Source organism: Phalaenopsis equestris, unplaced genomic scaffold (genome assembly GCF_001263595.1).
Source record: "Phalaenopsis equestris unplaced genomic scaffold, ASM126359v1 Scaffold000022, whole genome shotgun sequence".
NCBI lineage: Eukaryota > Viridiplantae > Streptophyta > Magnoliopsida > Asparagales > Orchidaceae > Phalaenopsis > Phalaenopsis equestris.
In genome coordinates, this window is record NW_018164464.1 from 1,162,846 (window position 1) to 1,178,843 (window position 15,998).

Here is a 15,998-nt window from a genome sequence, read left to right on the forward strand (position 1 = left end):
AAATTATTTATAACTTAGATTTAATTGGTTGCATTGCTGCACATTTATTTCTTTATTCCGATTGCTTAAGCTAGATTGACAAAATACCAATCCACATTATTATCGTTATTGTGTTTAGGTTAATAAAGTGATATCAGTTTAATTGGGATTTAACTATCAATCATTCTCTTGCTAGCACAAATATCATTAAATCAATAAATGTCTATTATTTGGATAATGGGATTTAAATACTAATGTAACTTTGATGTTAGCAGGTTAGAAAGAGTGGTTAACTCAGAAATGTATATTGTTCTTAATAAAACTCACGGCTCTATTACGTAACATGCACCATAAGTTAATTTGTGTGGTATTACACTAGTAACATTTGATCATTCGATTAAATAAATGACCTCAGAAACTAATTATAACAATAAATCTCATTCAAAATGATAAAAACACCCTTAACAATTAAAATTTAAAAAACATTGGATAAATTAGTGCTATATGAAAAATAATAATTTTACCCTTAACTAGTTCAAAGAATGCTAACAATAAATATAACATAAAACAGGAGACTTATCATGCATTAACAACATCCAAGAGTAAAAATCCTATGTGCCGTCAATTCAAGTTGAAGCTAGTTGGGAAATGGAATTGTTGAAACCAAGGGATTAAGGGGAGACAAGAGAAAGGGAAAGGTAACAAAAGATGCATAATTAATCCTCAAGCTCAATATGTTGATTCGTGAAATTGTTGAATCTTCAAGCTAAGTTATTGGATCCTCAAACACGGAAATAGTGTGTGAATTCTCCAATGATCAGAAGAGGATAAAATCCATAAAAATATAACTTAAAATACTTTATTCATCATCATTGAATTACATGATCCTAAGCAATTTTATAACAAAAGGGCTTTATATGCATCGACAAAACTACAATTTCACAAATAAAAAACAATGAATCAGATATCAATGACAAACAGCACTTCATTCACTACTAACCAGCTGAAAGTCAACTAAAGACAAACATAATATAAAACATGGGACAAATCATGACAAACTTCAGTCAATATATCATCATGATTTTTATCCAAAAGCAAGCATCTTTTATGCCAACAAAAGGCCTCTAATAATGAACTAACAACAAATCATACCATCACCTAATGCAATTGTTTACTATTAAAAACAAAATCATAAAGTCTACAACTGCACTCCAGACCATGAACGTTCAAACTAACACATCATCATATCGCATTAACTTCAATGAGGAATAAAAAAACTTGATTCAAATGTGTTACTCAAAAATGGGCTACACGAATCTCGAGGCGGTTTGGCGGTCGGTCATCTCTTTTCAGTCGACCAACCAAGCTCTTTTCCTCGGCCTCCTCGCTTCAGTTGGCCGACCAAGCTCTCTCCCTTGGCCACTTCACTTCATTCGGCCGACAAACATGGACATGAAAGTCTGCATCAATCTCGATATGATCCAACGGTGAAAATAATTAAAAAAAAAAAGACTAAAATGTCCTTTGCTTCCCTTCAAAAGCATAGCCAACTATGTATTTTTTGTACTTTCTTTCCCTTGAATCTTCTATAAATAGGAGGGTTTCATGATATAAAAGAGGGTGGGGGACTTTTTGGGGCACACCTAATTTGCAACATCCAATTTTATGAAATAAAATGGGTGCACGAGCCCGGGAACACCCCATTTTCCCCCATGTCCGGGGAAAGTCCTCCTCTTCTCTCTCTCTCTCTCATTTCTCTCCCTCTCAATCACCTCCCCTCGGCCCAAAGCACTATTTTTTTGGGCACGACCCACTAAACAGATTTGGATCCAACATCCTAAAAGGTGCGGTGAGCGTGGATCAAGTTGTGAACAAGAAAACGAGCCAACATTAATAGGAAACACTTCAGAAACACTCCTAGCAAAGAACACACAAAGGGAACTTGCGCAAAAGAGAATTCACTTCCTTTACTCCTCATCACCGGCGATCCCTTAAAAACTTCATCTCTTTCTCAATATCTTTGAAGCATCCTTTGAAGAGAATGCTGCTCCCGATGCCTCCACCTACGGTCAGCCATTTCCAAAAAGGGAAGAATTGCATATGACTCAATTCTTACATATTTTCATGCATCACTCAATTTCTACTCACTTATATACTATATACTTATCTGCATACATCTCAATTCATTTGTTTCTAGCACTTGGGGAACTCAAACCCAGGTAAAAAAAATGACATCGACGTCAAGAGTGTCTGATCGGCCAAAAGCATAAGAAATAACCAACAACGACGTCAAGAGCTATTGATCGATCAAAAGCATGAGAAACAACTGACAACGTCAAGAACATCTGATCGGTCAAAGGCATAACAAAACACCGACAACGACGCTAAGAGCATCAATAGGTCATAGAGGCCTATGGGTCGCATCAACACCCGGCAGCGACAAATTCTGTGAGGGATGTGTGAACGATCGTCTTGCGCCCAAATTATAAAGTTTGCACCCAAGCGACAAGCTCCGCGAGGAAAGTCTAACGATCGTCAGAAGCCTATGGGAAGTATCGGCACCCGACAGAGACAAGCTCTGCAAAGGGTACGTAAACAATCGTCCTGCACCCAAATTATAAAGTTACTAGTCAGCAGCGACAAGCTCCAAGAGGGGTGGCTAACGATCGCGAGAGGTCTATGGAATGCATCGGCACCTAGCAGTGACAAGCTCCGGAATGGTACGTAAAAGATCATCAAACACTCAAATTATAAAATTAGCACCCGGCAGCAACAAGCTCAGCGAGAGGTTTCTGAATATCAACAGAGACCTACGGGACGTATCGGCACCAGGCAAAGACAAGCTCCGCGAGGGGTGCGTATACGATCGTCCTGTGCCCAAATCATAAATTTAACACCCGACAACGACAAGTTCCATGAAGGGTGTACAACTCTAAGTCTCTCCTTCGGGATGAGCAACACTTGGACCTTTCCTTCGACAGCCGACTCTTCCTGTGACCGCCGACTTTCCCTCCAACCGGCTATCGGAACCCGACAACTTTCTTCTGATAGAAAAAACGCTAGAATAACAAACTCAGCAATTAACAAGAATGATATCAAAACCAAATGTGAAAAAATGCCTAGCAAGAAATATCAATAGCAAATTAAATATTCAAGGTTTATTTGATTTATAAATTTACTTGTACTTCTTATAGTTGTCACTATCAAGGAGCAATAAAATTGAGGAACTTCATATGTATAGCAAATGGAATCTTCTAACTTACAAGACTGGAAAGTAGACAACTCTGAAAACAGCATCTTTTATGTTGTCTAACAAGACAAAAAAAAGTTCTATCATTGTATTTTAACCCAAGAAACTAATGAAAATATAATTAAATAATAAATAAATGATAAAAAGGTAAATGATTTCAGATAATGTGCTACTAGAATTCTATTCAATCTTGTGCTTTTCAATTGGATATTTGGGTCTATTATGCATTTAATAAGCAACTCAGTCCAATATTAATTATATGCCAAAAATACAGCATAATTCCATAAGGGGATAAGCTAAATTACTGTATTTTTCAATGTAGTAATAAAAGTTTAAGCAAAGAAAATAATCAAGTCATGTGTTATTTTTCAACAAACCTTTGAAGTGGTGTATCCAGCAGCAAGGGCTAGAACAGGCTGGACTGCTATATACAGTCCGGGGACATTAAATGTCTCGAACATGATTTCTCCCATATATTCACGATTTTCGGGAGCTGTAAGTGGACTTTCAGTTAGAAGAAAATAATGATCCTCAGGGTCACACCGCAGGTAATTAAAAATACATTGCTGCCAAAATCTTTCCATTGTATCCCAATTCTCCACCTACAATTTGAGATAAATAAAAATAGAGGGAAAAATCATATACCAAAATGAAGATATTAATAAACACCACGATACCTGACCCTCATGAATCGGATAACTTAGATTGTAAGTACTGCTTGAGCGTGACCGAGATAAAGCCTCCTCTCCAATGAAAAAATCAAGGTCAGCCATCACTCCTGCATTGTATTGTGCTAGCCAATTGGACTTATTAGAACTCCTCGACTGATTTAGAAAGGATTCATTAACCGCTACTACAGTAGGGATGATAAAGCAGGGCTCAACATTTCCAGAAAACCCCATTTTGGTGTACCTAAAATGTAAGATATCATTGGAAGTCAACATAACGAATAGAAATTGATACATACAGCAAAAATTAACATAAAGATGATTCTCAGATTTCAAAGTCTTTTTAAATATTAGAAAAGAAATGGCATATAAGAACTCCACACAAAACATATTTAATAGCTTCATAGTAAGTTTTTTCATGATTTGAATGAGAAATAATTGGAATCACATCCGAAGATTTACGCGCCAGTGACAATAGCAGCCAAGATGGATTCACCAAATTGAGATATTGAGGTGTGATTTGCTATTTTTTAATCACATGAAGCAATGAGCTGATTGCTTTGATTTATCAAGATGGCAGAGTGCTCTTTTTGGTGGGAGTAATGACAAAAAATAGAATAAGGAGTGGTAGTGTACTTGCTCGTATTAATCTCATATTTTTTTAATATAAACATACTGATAAGCTTATATGTACAGTTGTTTGGGTTATTTTATTTCTATTTTTTATCTTAAAAAAAACTTTTTATATTTATAGATATAGATTAATACATATATTATGAGTTAGTAAACGTCAGAATTTTTTAGCAGATCTTACATTAATAATAACTTTTTAAATTTCAATGTGATTAATAGTGCATTAAATTTATTTACAAAATATAAATAAATGTACTGATCAACACTTTAGCTCATGTCATTTTATCATTTAAAAAAAAAACTCAATTTACAAAAATTCATCCATTCTTTTCAACCAAAACATAGAAAAAAATTAAATTTAACACGATTCCTTGATCCTTTCCAATTTCATTCTTCTACTTTTGGATTATGAAATGATTCTTGATTGTTTTATAAAGATCTTTACATTATGCCACACCATAATTTTTTTTCATCCAATTAAATTAATATAAGCTCAGAATTATACGTATAAAAATGGTAGATATTAAAACATTCAAAAGCACTCTAATTTGCTACTCATAATGTTCCTTGTCACTGCTCTCCACAAGAGCACACTTGCTCCAAGATAAATTAATGTGATTAGCTCAACAAAATAAAAAATACAAACATGCAAATAGCACCAAAATAACCCAATATGGAAAAGCCACCATGGTGGTGGCATGCAAATAGTGAGGCATGATGCCAATTAGGTCTAACTTGAATCATATAGAAATGAGATTTTGTTTTAAAAATCTCACCTTTGCAAATTCATGTCAAGTCATCATTTGATTAGAGAATATTCAGTTTGGCTCGTTGATTAACGTCATATCATTATCAAATTTTCTTCAGTAAGATTTTTGTCTTCATACCAACTAATTCAATGGCTTTCCAATGCAAATGTTGAAGTGGTCATCTCATTTTGACGTTTCAACGAATCATATATTACCCCTACATGGGCAGTCTTTTGTAGGTCATGTTTGCAAGACTTTAACCAATCAAATCTATGTTCTTTAAGATAAATTTTTAATAAAATTTTGCAAGTTGGCGCTTTTGATACTTGTTTTTCAAGGGCATCAACGACCAAGTTCCTGAAAGAATTGGATATTACTTCCCTGCTTCAGAAGAATGTGTTTCTTCTTCGGGTTTTTTTTTTTTTTAACATCATATTGTGGCTATTGACAATAGATTTAATATGAAGGCATCCCTCGATATTGCTCTTTCTAAAAGATATTTGGTCATGAATATCATGTTTGCTTAAAGGTTCATCCGGATTTAAGGAAAGTAAAAGCTAAGATCAACAGATACACTCAAATATTCAAAACACTTCTACTCTTATAACGATTATTCCTCCTTCATCAACTAAGGTTGCACTCAAAAATAATCCCCTATAAGTTGAAATTATTGTGCCTTCCTCTAGTAGTCCTCCAATTATATTATCTATGCTTCTTGCAAATAATAAATTGGATATTGATCCTACTATTGTAGAAGTTGCATAAATCATTCCATCTCATAATGGAGAAGTCTCAAATGAAGATGATTCATAGAATTCTCTTGGTCTGACGAGAGCTAAGTGATAGCTTGTTGGTTAAAAGATTTTATATTGTTGACCGCATTTTTTGTCAGCTACTTCCTTCTAATTTAACTCCATCTAGACCTAGGATTCCCTTCCTAGAACCCCTAGGTGCTTGGACTAGTCTGGGCTTAGTCTTGTTGACCTAAGTCAGGCCTACCTGACACTGGCTTAGAGAGCTCGAACTTGGTGTGGTTGGGCCCTGGGTTAGCTTGTAAGAGATTTGGTTGACAAACTTGGGTTTAGGCTTAATTCAAACAAAAAGTAAAAGCAACAACTTGAACTAAAATAAACCTAAATATTAAATTTAAAACCAACATGAATTTAAACTTAATTAATTAAAAATGAATCTAAATTTAAAACTTAAATCAAATAGAAGAATTAATTTAAAAATGAACCCAAATTAAAATTTAAAATCAATCTAATTATAAATTCAAAGAAATTTTAAACTCAATTTAAATGAAAATTTAACTCAGGGTTTCAAAGATTCAAATTACATTAAAATTCAACATGAACCCAATAATACTAAACCCAAAATCTCAAAACATGAAATCATACATTCATATATATATATATATATATATATATATAAAAGCACGCACGAACACACATACATATATGTGTGTTCATGCATCTACAAATCCAAATATACATATATATGTATATATGCATACACATCTGTCTGTGGGGCTAAATTTACATGTGCATATAGACATGCATGTATATATGTGCACATATGCAGATACTCCTATCCTACAAATATATGTGTCTAAATATATGTGTGTGTGTAAATGAGTAAGTAGATAGATGCACCCATTTATGCACGTATATGTATGTGTGTGTGCATATAGGTATGTGTTCAAGACAAAACCTAAATATAGCTACAATGCAAACGCAATTTCAGACAAACCTATCTTAAACCCAACCTAAAAATAATCAAAGTTAATCTAAAGTTAACTTAAAATCAAACCTGAATAAAATTAATATCTAACCTAAATTAACCTCAACATAAGAAAAACAAACCTAAATCAAACATAAACTAAATCTTAACCAGATCAAAACCAAACTCAAGCTACACCCAAGCCAATTCATATCTAAACCCAAGCTAGCCCAAAGGACTCCCCTTTTGCTAAACTCAATTTTCTCCTCTCCCGATAGCCAATTGTGTGGCCTCCCATTGGTGGAAGGGACTACCTTGAGGATTGCCACTTCAGCCCTAGTTACCCACTCCCTTGTAAACATGGCCACCTAGCTTTACTCCACTGATCAAGACCTCTACCTCCCTCTGTCGTGTACAGATAGAACAGCTACCATGGCCGAAAGTGCCCAAAACAGCCAGCCTTGGCTGCCTCCACTGCCCCTCTAGCTCTAATGCTTTTCAGAGCCCAGGGCTCTAACGGGTAGCACGAGAGCGGCCCTGGCCATCAGATGGACCTCCCAGAGGGGTGCGATGGATAATCGGCCCTTGTCCAGCTCTCTTAGTTGGTAAAGGGTGGGGGGGGATCGAATTTCCCCAATTACACACTGCCTCTTCCAATTGACCTTTGTTACGCGGGCGACTAAGAGCAATTTTGACTTTTATAAAACTAAAGGCAATTTAGCCTTTTATTATTGTTGTTGTCGTCGTTTGTTAAGAAAAGGTAGGGGTATACATAAAAAAACTTGGGCATGTTGTATAAAACATGATCTTAAACTATTAAAATTAAATGAAAATATGACATTCAATAGAACACAAAGGCAAAAAAGGATTCATGTCGCCTACTTCACTTAGTGGGATAAGGTTTGTTGTTGTTATTGATACTTATTATTGTTGTTAATATAAATAAGGCTAATAAGTTTAGGGTTAGGGTTATGCATAAGATTGAGTTTTGTATCTTAGGGTTAAAGATTTGGAGAAATTTTCTACCTCTCGAATTCTAGGTTTTGTAAGAGATCATTTGTCTCTCAAATTGTAGGTGTTTATCATTTATATGTTGTGTTCTTTGTATTATTGAAGAAAGAAATTTGTTTTGCCATAATTTTTGTGTGGAAAATTAGTCTGAGATCGTATCAAATGGTATCAGATCATTCAATATAGGAAAAAAAGAAGGATTGTTGCGAACATAAGGGATCGTGGCGTACATGCTTCTCTATCTTGATGCATTCGTAGTCGAACTATGCACAGAATCGCAACATACAATCGCATCCATCACTATCGCAGTAATCGCGCCCTATATTGCACCACAACATAGTCATGATAAGAGCTTGTTGAAAGGCAACTAAGGATTTGTATCATTGTAGTCGCGATAAGAACTCGTCGGGAAGTGTCGATACAGTAGCAGTAAGAGCCACATGAGAAGCCGACGATGGGATCGCATACAGCCCGAGAAGAGCAAAACTTCTCCACTTTCTTCCGTCTTTGGCTCTTCCCGTCCCCTTTCAATCGTGTGGGATCAAGTGGTACAGGAAAGGTAAGATATAAAGCTTGTTGTATAGATACGATCGAATTGGTACAAAAGCAATTTCGAGTATCGGATAAGCCTAAGCGATTGACGGGATTCCAAATTACAGGAGCTCTTTGTTCAAAAACATACTAGAAGAAATAGCAATAAAGGAAAGTGGATGCTTGGGAAGAGAAATTGGAAAAAGAATGCAACTTAAAACGGGGATGGAGGGAAGGTTCTCAACCATATAAGAAAAGTTTTCCTCCATGCAAAAAAAATTGAGGGTTGATTCTAGAGCTTAGAGAATATGATGAGGAAGCTTATTAAGATGCAATCTAAGACCTCGTCAATGGTTTAATTTGCAAACCCTAACCAATGTTTCACCGGAGAATCCTAGTCTAAATCGAAAGGGAAATAGATCGGCAAGAGGAACATGAAGAGGAAAGCATCAATCATCAAGAAACCCCTCCTAGGACTTTGATGGGGTGGATTAGGAATTTTCGATAGAGGAGGTTGGATCGAAACAATGAGAAGAGATTATGCAAAGGTATGGAGAAGCACGAGAAGAAATGAGAGAAGTTTGGATGGGATATTACTATGATAGAAGGATGGAGTTTTATCTTTGATGCATGGGAAAAGGGGCACCAAAGGGAGAGAAAATTATGATGGAGATGCTAAGGTTAGGAAGTTGAAGATGACGATCTTCGATGAGGGAAAACAACCATGGTAGGTGTACCAGGTAGAGCGATATTTCACAATAAATGGGTTAAATGAGAAGAAGTTCATGGCTGCAGGGTAATGATTGGAGGGGAAAGCCCTAGCATCATAGCATAATTCCAGTAGAGAGAAGGTAAATAGCCGATCTGCTCGTATGAGGAATCTAAGGATTACTTGTTAGACGTTTTCGAACCATTCGGAACGAAGACCCATAATATCAATTCTTTGTCTTGACTCAAGAGTGAACTGTCAAGAAATATAGAGAGAGATTCAAGCTATTGTCGGGATGGCTGAGAGGGGTGTCTGAAGCAGTATTGGAGGGAAATTTCATGAAGGGTCTAAAGCCCAACAAATATGCAGTATTTCATCCGCTGAGACTGCGAGACTTGAGAGAAATTATGGAATTGACATGGTTGGTTGAAGATAAAAAAAGAATAGAATGGGCTAATAGGAGCAGCACGCATGAAGCAACATACCGAACTACTACAATCATGATGATACTAAAAACTTGAACAGTGAAAATCCATAGGGAGACTCCCCAAGAAATGAATCGGTCACAACTGAGAGCGACATTTAAATGCCTTATAGAGACGGATATTCAAGAAAAACAAGCTAAGAGATTATGTTTTCATTGTGATGAAAAGTTTACCCAATGACACTGTTGCAAGGATCAAACATTACAGGCTTTCATGGTGTGTAACAATGAGGCCAGAACAATTTTCTCTTATCCACCTTCAGGACAAGGTGTTTATTTGGAAGAGGAGTATTATTACGTCGGTGCTTAAGGGCTATTTTGTCTTTTATTAGCCTAAGTGCAACTTAGTCTTTTATTATTATTGTTGTTGTTAGCATAAATAGAAATGATATGTTTAGGGTTACGATTATGCATGAGATTGAGTCCTTTAATTTAGGGTTACGGCTTTGGAGAGATTTCATACCTCTCAAATTATAGGATTTGGGAGAGAACGTCTACCTCTCGAATTAAGGATGTTTATCATTTATATGTTGCGTTGTTTATGTTATCAAAAAAAGAAATTTATTTTGCCCTAATTTTTTTTTAATAACAACAATCTATCACTCTTAACGTACATGTGGCTGGCCTCATTATATTAAAGTGCAAGGGTAAGCTAAGAGTCTACTTCATTAGAGTTGTAAGTCCAGCAGAGTCAGGTTATATTTTTTTCCCGATAGGAATGCAACCAATAAATCTCACCTCTAAATTAGGTTTGAGTTTATAGCTTATTTATAATACTCAACATAGTATAGGTGTTGAGGTTATCATGTTGGCCTTACCGCAGTGCTAACTTAGGCTTTTCAGTGGTTTGTTCTATCGAATATAAGTACTAACTTTCTAAAAAATTGTCAAATCAAATAAATCATCATTTCAATTTCAAAATTATAAAGTCCAGCCATAGAATAAACTAGAATAACCATTGGGTTTACAAGTATCTGGTGCTCTATATTCTTCGTCCCTGGGCTTCCAATAACAAAATGTTTTAAATTTGAGTCATTTCTTTTTCAATTTTCAAATAGTAATCTTGATATCTACCATTAAATTCTGCAAAAATAAATAGTCAATATTTAAATCGAGAGTTTTTTTGTGAAAATATTATTTCTTAATATGCAATTAACTAAAGGAGCTTACCTCTTAAGGGATATCATACCATATAATTAAAATAAATTCTATCATTTTATGATAGCAGTAAAATTAATTTTCGTAGCACCACGGAATAGTGAAACAATCGCGTCGGGATTGAATTAATCATAGGATAGTATTTTCATCCCTCGGGTGATATACTATACTTGATGTCGAATTCGATTACAAGGAATTTCAAAACCCATGGGAGTGGTCCCTCTCAATGTAGATACATATTTTACTACATGGAGCATGAACAAAAAAAAACCATCCTCGCTATGCTATTTTCATTAGGCTTCAAGCCAGGCCTTCCAATTGAGTAAATTTCAGACTTTAATAGTTGTTGTTGATCTATTTTATCTTTAACTTTTTCTAAGCATTATTTTTTCTAACAATTCTTATTAATTTTGCTCGTTTAACTTATTTCATTGTCTACGTATAACATTATGGCATTAAAAAAGAACATCCCAAACCAAAGGCTTGCCCCAATGTAACATTTTGGAGCTTAATACCCAATAGGTAGAATAAAACTTGTAAACAATTCATTATGGCGGTAGATAAAGTTTAAAACGCCTTTCTGAACTACAATGTCACTAATCTTAGCAATATAAATGTCATACTTCTATCTCATAATTTGTCACTATATAGTCCTTCAAAGATCATAATAATTTGTTCAGCTTGATGAATTAAAAATATTAGAAGATAGATCCACCACATTGAAAATCAAAAAAATATGGTTTGATGGCAATCTCCATTAAAGTAGTAAGAAAGAAATTTAAATTGACAAGAAACCCAATAAAATGTTCAAATAAATAGAAAACAGTGAAATATTGTTCCTAAAACAAAAATATCAAAAGTGTTGTGCCTACTTAACTCTATAAAAATAAGCTAATAGGAAAAAAATTAAACTATTGTAAAACAAAAATGCATGGATAGTGATACGCCACCAACAAATTTTAATTATATGGCACAAATCGCGAAGAATGACACGGATCTTGAGACAATATTTTGAATAAGGAATGTTCAAACCTTGATAAAAACTCATCCAGAGCTCTGATTTCAGCAAATTTATAGTCAAACTGACCGGCTCGATGAGGCGGACCTAATGATATCAAAGTCAGTCCAATCTGAGTCAAATCAAGCCCAGATCAGGTCATTAACCCATTTTGAAGGATTTTCGAACACATTTGGAAGGTCGATCAGTTGTCGAATCTGACAAGTTTAAAGTCTAATTGAGCGTCTCAACAAGAAAAAATCCAATGAGCCCGAGATCACTCAATTCTGACATCATTGAGGCATTCAAATATTCATTAAACGTCGTCTGATTGAGAGAACTTTCTGGACTGTTCGATCAAAATGATTAATATTCCTACATTAATTGCACACATAACACTATAAATAGAGTCTCACCCCTCTTATGAGGGGAGAGCTGAAGCCTAGAGATAGAGTCTTATGCCTTTAGAAGGAGCTGCAACTTAGCATTATCGCCGACCAACGTCGATCACCGTCGACCGCTGTCGCCACCGACCTCTGTCGACCACTGCCGGCCGTTGTCAACCATTGTCACCGTCAGTCAATGTTATAACTTGGAAAATTAGTAAACATTTCGGGTCTGTGGGACGAGCCTATCACTACAGTCAATGTGCCAACAACGACCTACGTGGTCATCAGTTCATGCAGCTCCTGACTCCGGCCTCTGCGGCCTACGAATGTCATTCATACTCGCTCTAATGACCTACATGGTTAGCAGCTCATGCAGCTCCCGACTCCGGCCCCCGCAGCCTACGGACGTCATTCATACTCGTCTCTACGACTTACTAGGTTCACAACTCGTGCGGCTCCCGACTCTAGCCCCTGCGGCTTACGTACGTCATTCATACTCGTCACTATGGCCTATGTGATCCACAACTCTCACAACTGCTTAATATGGTTTCTTTGACCAATCAACGATTCTAGAGCAACCATCTACGACACTCACGACGGACTACTACTTTCACAACAATCGACAATGACTCTTGCAATCTGCTGTCACCAAGAACTGCAATCAGATTATAGTCATACAACTTTGTAATTTCATTTTCCCTAATTTAGAAAAATAATTGGCATGTGTGTTCATCATTCATAGTAGATTATTTCAACTTGGCTAGGTCACGTGGTTTTTCTCCTTTCAATGATTTTTCATGTAAAAAGTCGAGGTGTCTCATTTTGCTTACTTCTTTTCTTTTATCTATGTGTGTTGAATTCTCGTGCAACACTAAGGCGATAATTCATTACTCTACTGTCACGACTTTTCTAACGCACATCAGATAGATAATAAACAAAGTTAACTCATAAGTTATAGATCACATGATCACAAACTAAAGAATACAAAGACCAAAAAAAATAGAGGCAAATCTTTATGGTGCACTTGCAAAATCAATTCAACACGGTGCTTTAATGTTTACCAAACCTCAAAATTCAAGAGATAAAAGTCAAATTTTAATATTTTATTGAGAGTTTATAAGTTAGAGCATGAAGATGATATATAATGTCATGCTAAAAGAGAATCATATAACAAATTCCTCATTTATGCTTTTAATAAAATCAGAATAAACCACGTTAAAAAATATTTTTTTTTGTTCATATAATTTGTCAAATATCAGGGATACAGATAACACTCAAATAACATAAGTAGTCCATAGCCCATGTTATTTCCTTGATCCTAAAGACTGATGTTACCATCCAACCTAATGTCTGATTTTCCTCCGTAGCTTGTCTACAAAAGTGCATGATGGTGACCCAATTAGACTCATACTTGAAGTACAACCTTCAAAACAAATCAATGTTGTTATAGCCATCTATTTTGAAATTCCCTTCATATGGTAACTGTGAATATCTAAAAAGGAACTAACCATTTAATTAGCTTGAAGTTTATTTTACTTCATTTCATAGCTATCTTATACATCGAATTCATGTAACAATGAGTATAAACTTACAATATTGCATATGAATTATCCAGACAAAGGACCCCCAAGTTATATACCATATAAATTCAAAATTTAATCAAACCATTTGTATCACTAAATTACAAAATTATCTAATCACCTTTTAAGCCGGTATTCATAATTACCTTCAGCAAGTGAAAACCTCCCACACAAATGGAAGTATCATCATTATCATTAGCCTTATACCAACTATTAAAAATCTGCTTTCTAATCCTCACCTTTCAATCTTTCTTGTTGAGTTCTACCTGTGGATAAGCTCTTAAACTCATCTGACAAAAATCATATTAAACAACTGTTTACTCAGTTACCAGGATCACCTATTTGTCCTTCATAATCCTTTCAAGCTAATTTTATTTATTCATCTAATAAGTGTACTTTCTACCATTTATTTTATATGTCTAAATCACATGAGTTTATTTTTAACTATGTTATCTTCAATGAACGTCATTCCAGCCTTTCAACTAGTATTCCTGAACACATCCTTCATAATCTACAACACATCCATTTTAACATTGTCACATTTGACTTATCAATGACTCTTTATTATTTTAAATTTTAGATACATACAGCATAATCAACCTAAATATGGCCAATAAACGTTACATTTAAGTCTCTATGATATCCTCTTGCCACATAATACTTTTCAAGCGCTACTCCATTTTAACCAAGCAGTCTTAACATTAGAGGCTATAATGCTATATAGCATCTATCCATTTTCTTATAAATGATGGAGCCCAGATACGTCTACTGCCATCGCCAGACCCAAGACAAAGCATCCATTGATATGTGAGACACGATCCAGATAAACAGAGATGGCTGCCGCAGTACAGTGCCCTATATTGCCATAATTTTTCAATAATCTGCAACCAAACATACCCTTCTATTCCTGGAAAAAAGTAAAAGAGCCCCCCTACCATCTAGCATTGAAGGAATTAACTCGCCTTACTTCAAACAGGTGCCGCTCAATACCCCCCAAACCTCAACACATCACAAACAAATACCAATTGCCATTAAATTCCGGATCTAGAAAGATCGTGCATCCCAATCCCCACCCCCCACAAAACCCAAAACACATCCAAACAGCATCCGAATTACATGAGATAAAGAAAACGATTGCACACCCGGTTCCGTTGTCGATGACCACAGCGGGTCGAGAAGCGGCGTCCATTGTAAAAGAAGAGAGATGTGGATCCCTGCGAGATCCCGAAAAGTCCTTCTTCTAGGGCATCCGCACATCGTAGTGAGGAAGCGATCAGTGGCGGGCGAACGCGCGAGCGCGCGGTCTGGTGGAGTTGGAGAGTTGGACCGTAGGGTGGAGATGGCAGACAGGGAATAGGCGTGGAACACAAGGAAGAGAGGCAGGGACACGGGCCGATCAAGCTCACCGAGCTAGATTCGATTCCATTCGCTGCGACGTTCTGGCTTCCATTGGCGCAGCTCCTACGGCCACAGCAGATCCCGATTGTCGGTATTTATTGATTGTATATTATAGATTATTTTGATCAGGTATAGGTTTACTTTTTTCCTTTTTGCTAATTTGGAATTATTTCGGCCGATCCCACTCTTGTGTTGGCCCCTACTAGTAGGCTCTTTAAATGAAAAAAATATTACATCAGTATTATGCTTGTAGAGTAATGTGCGTAGTCAATGAAATTACGCCACGACATCCCGCGCGACAGAGAAAGAAAAACTACGCAATAACACGGGGAATATTCCCCCCGTGTTATTCATGTGTTATTGTGTGTTATTCATGTGTTATATTCATGTGTTATTATCATGTGTTATTATATCCTGAGAATATTTCTGGTGTTATAATAACACAATAACACATCAATAACACATGAATAATACATGCATAATACACAATAACACATGAATAACACGGGGGAGAATATTCTCCTGTGTTATTGCGTCCTTTTTTCTCTGTGGGGAATATTCCCTGTGTTATTGAGGTGTTATTGTGTGTTATTCATGTCTTATTGTGTCATAAAAATATTTCCTGTGTTATTGAGGTGTTATTGTGTGTTATTCATGTCTTATTGTGTCATGAAAATATTTTTTGTGTTGTAATAACACAATAACACATGAATAACAAACGATAACACATGAATAACACGCAA

At 35.8% G+C, this 15,998-nt stretch overlaps 1 protein-coding gene across 2 annotated transcripts in view; it reads right to left on the reverse strand.

Annotated features, from left to right (window-relative positions):
• The window catches only part of LOC110018451 (actin-related protein 3), a 44,088-nt gene extending 28,854 nt beyond the window's left edge, over positions 1 to 15,234 (reverse strand). For both annotated transcript variants that reach the window (XM_020715769.1, XM_020715768.1), the window contains exons 1-3: positions 15,000 to 15,234; positions 3,907 to 4,141; positions 3,607 to 3,831 (exon numbers count right to left, since the gene is read on the reverse strand). In XM_020715769.1, the coding sequence (XP_020571428.1) occupies positions 3,607 to 3,831; positions 3,907 to 4,141; positions 15,000 to 15,046 (507 nt within the window). In that variant the 5' untranslated portion in view covers positions 15,047 to 15,234. The remainder of the gene's footprint in view (positions 1 to 3,606; positions 3,832 to 3,906; positions 4,142 to 14,999) is intronic.
• Between the last annotated feature and the right edge of the window lie 764 nt (positions 15,235 to 15,998).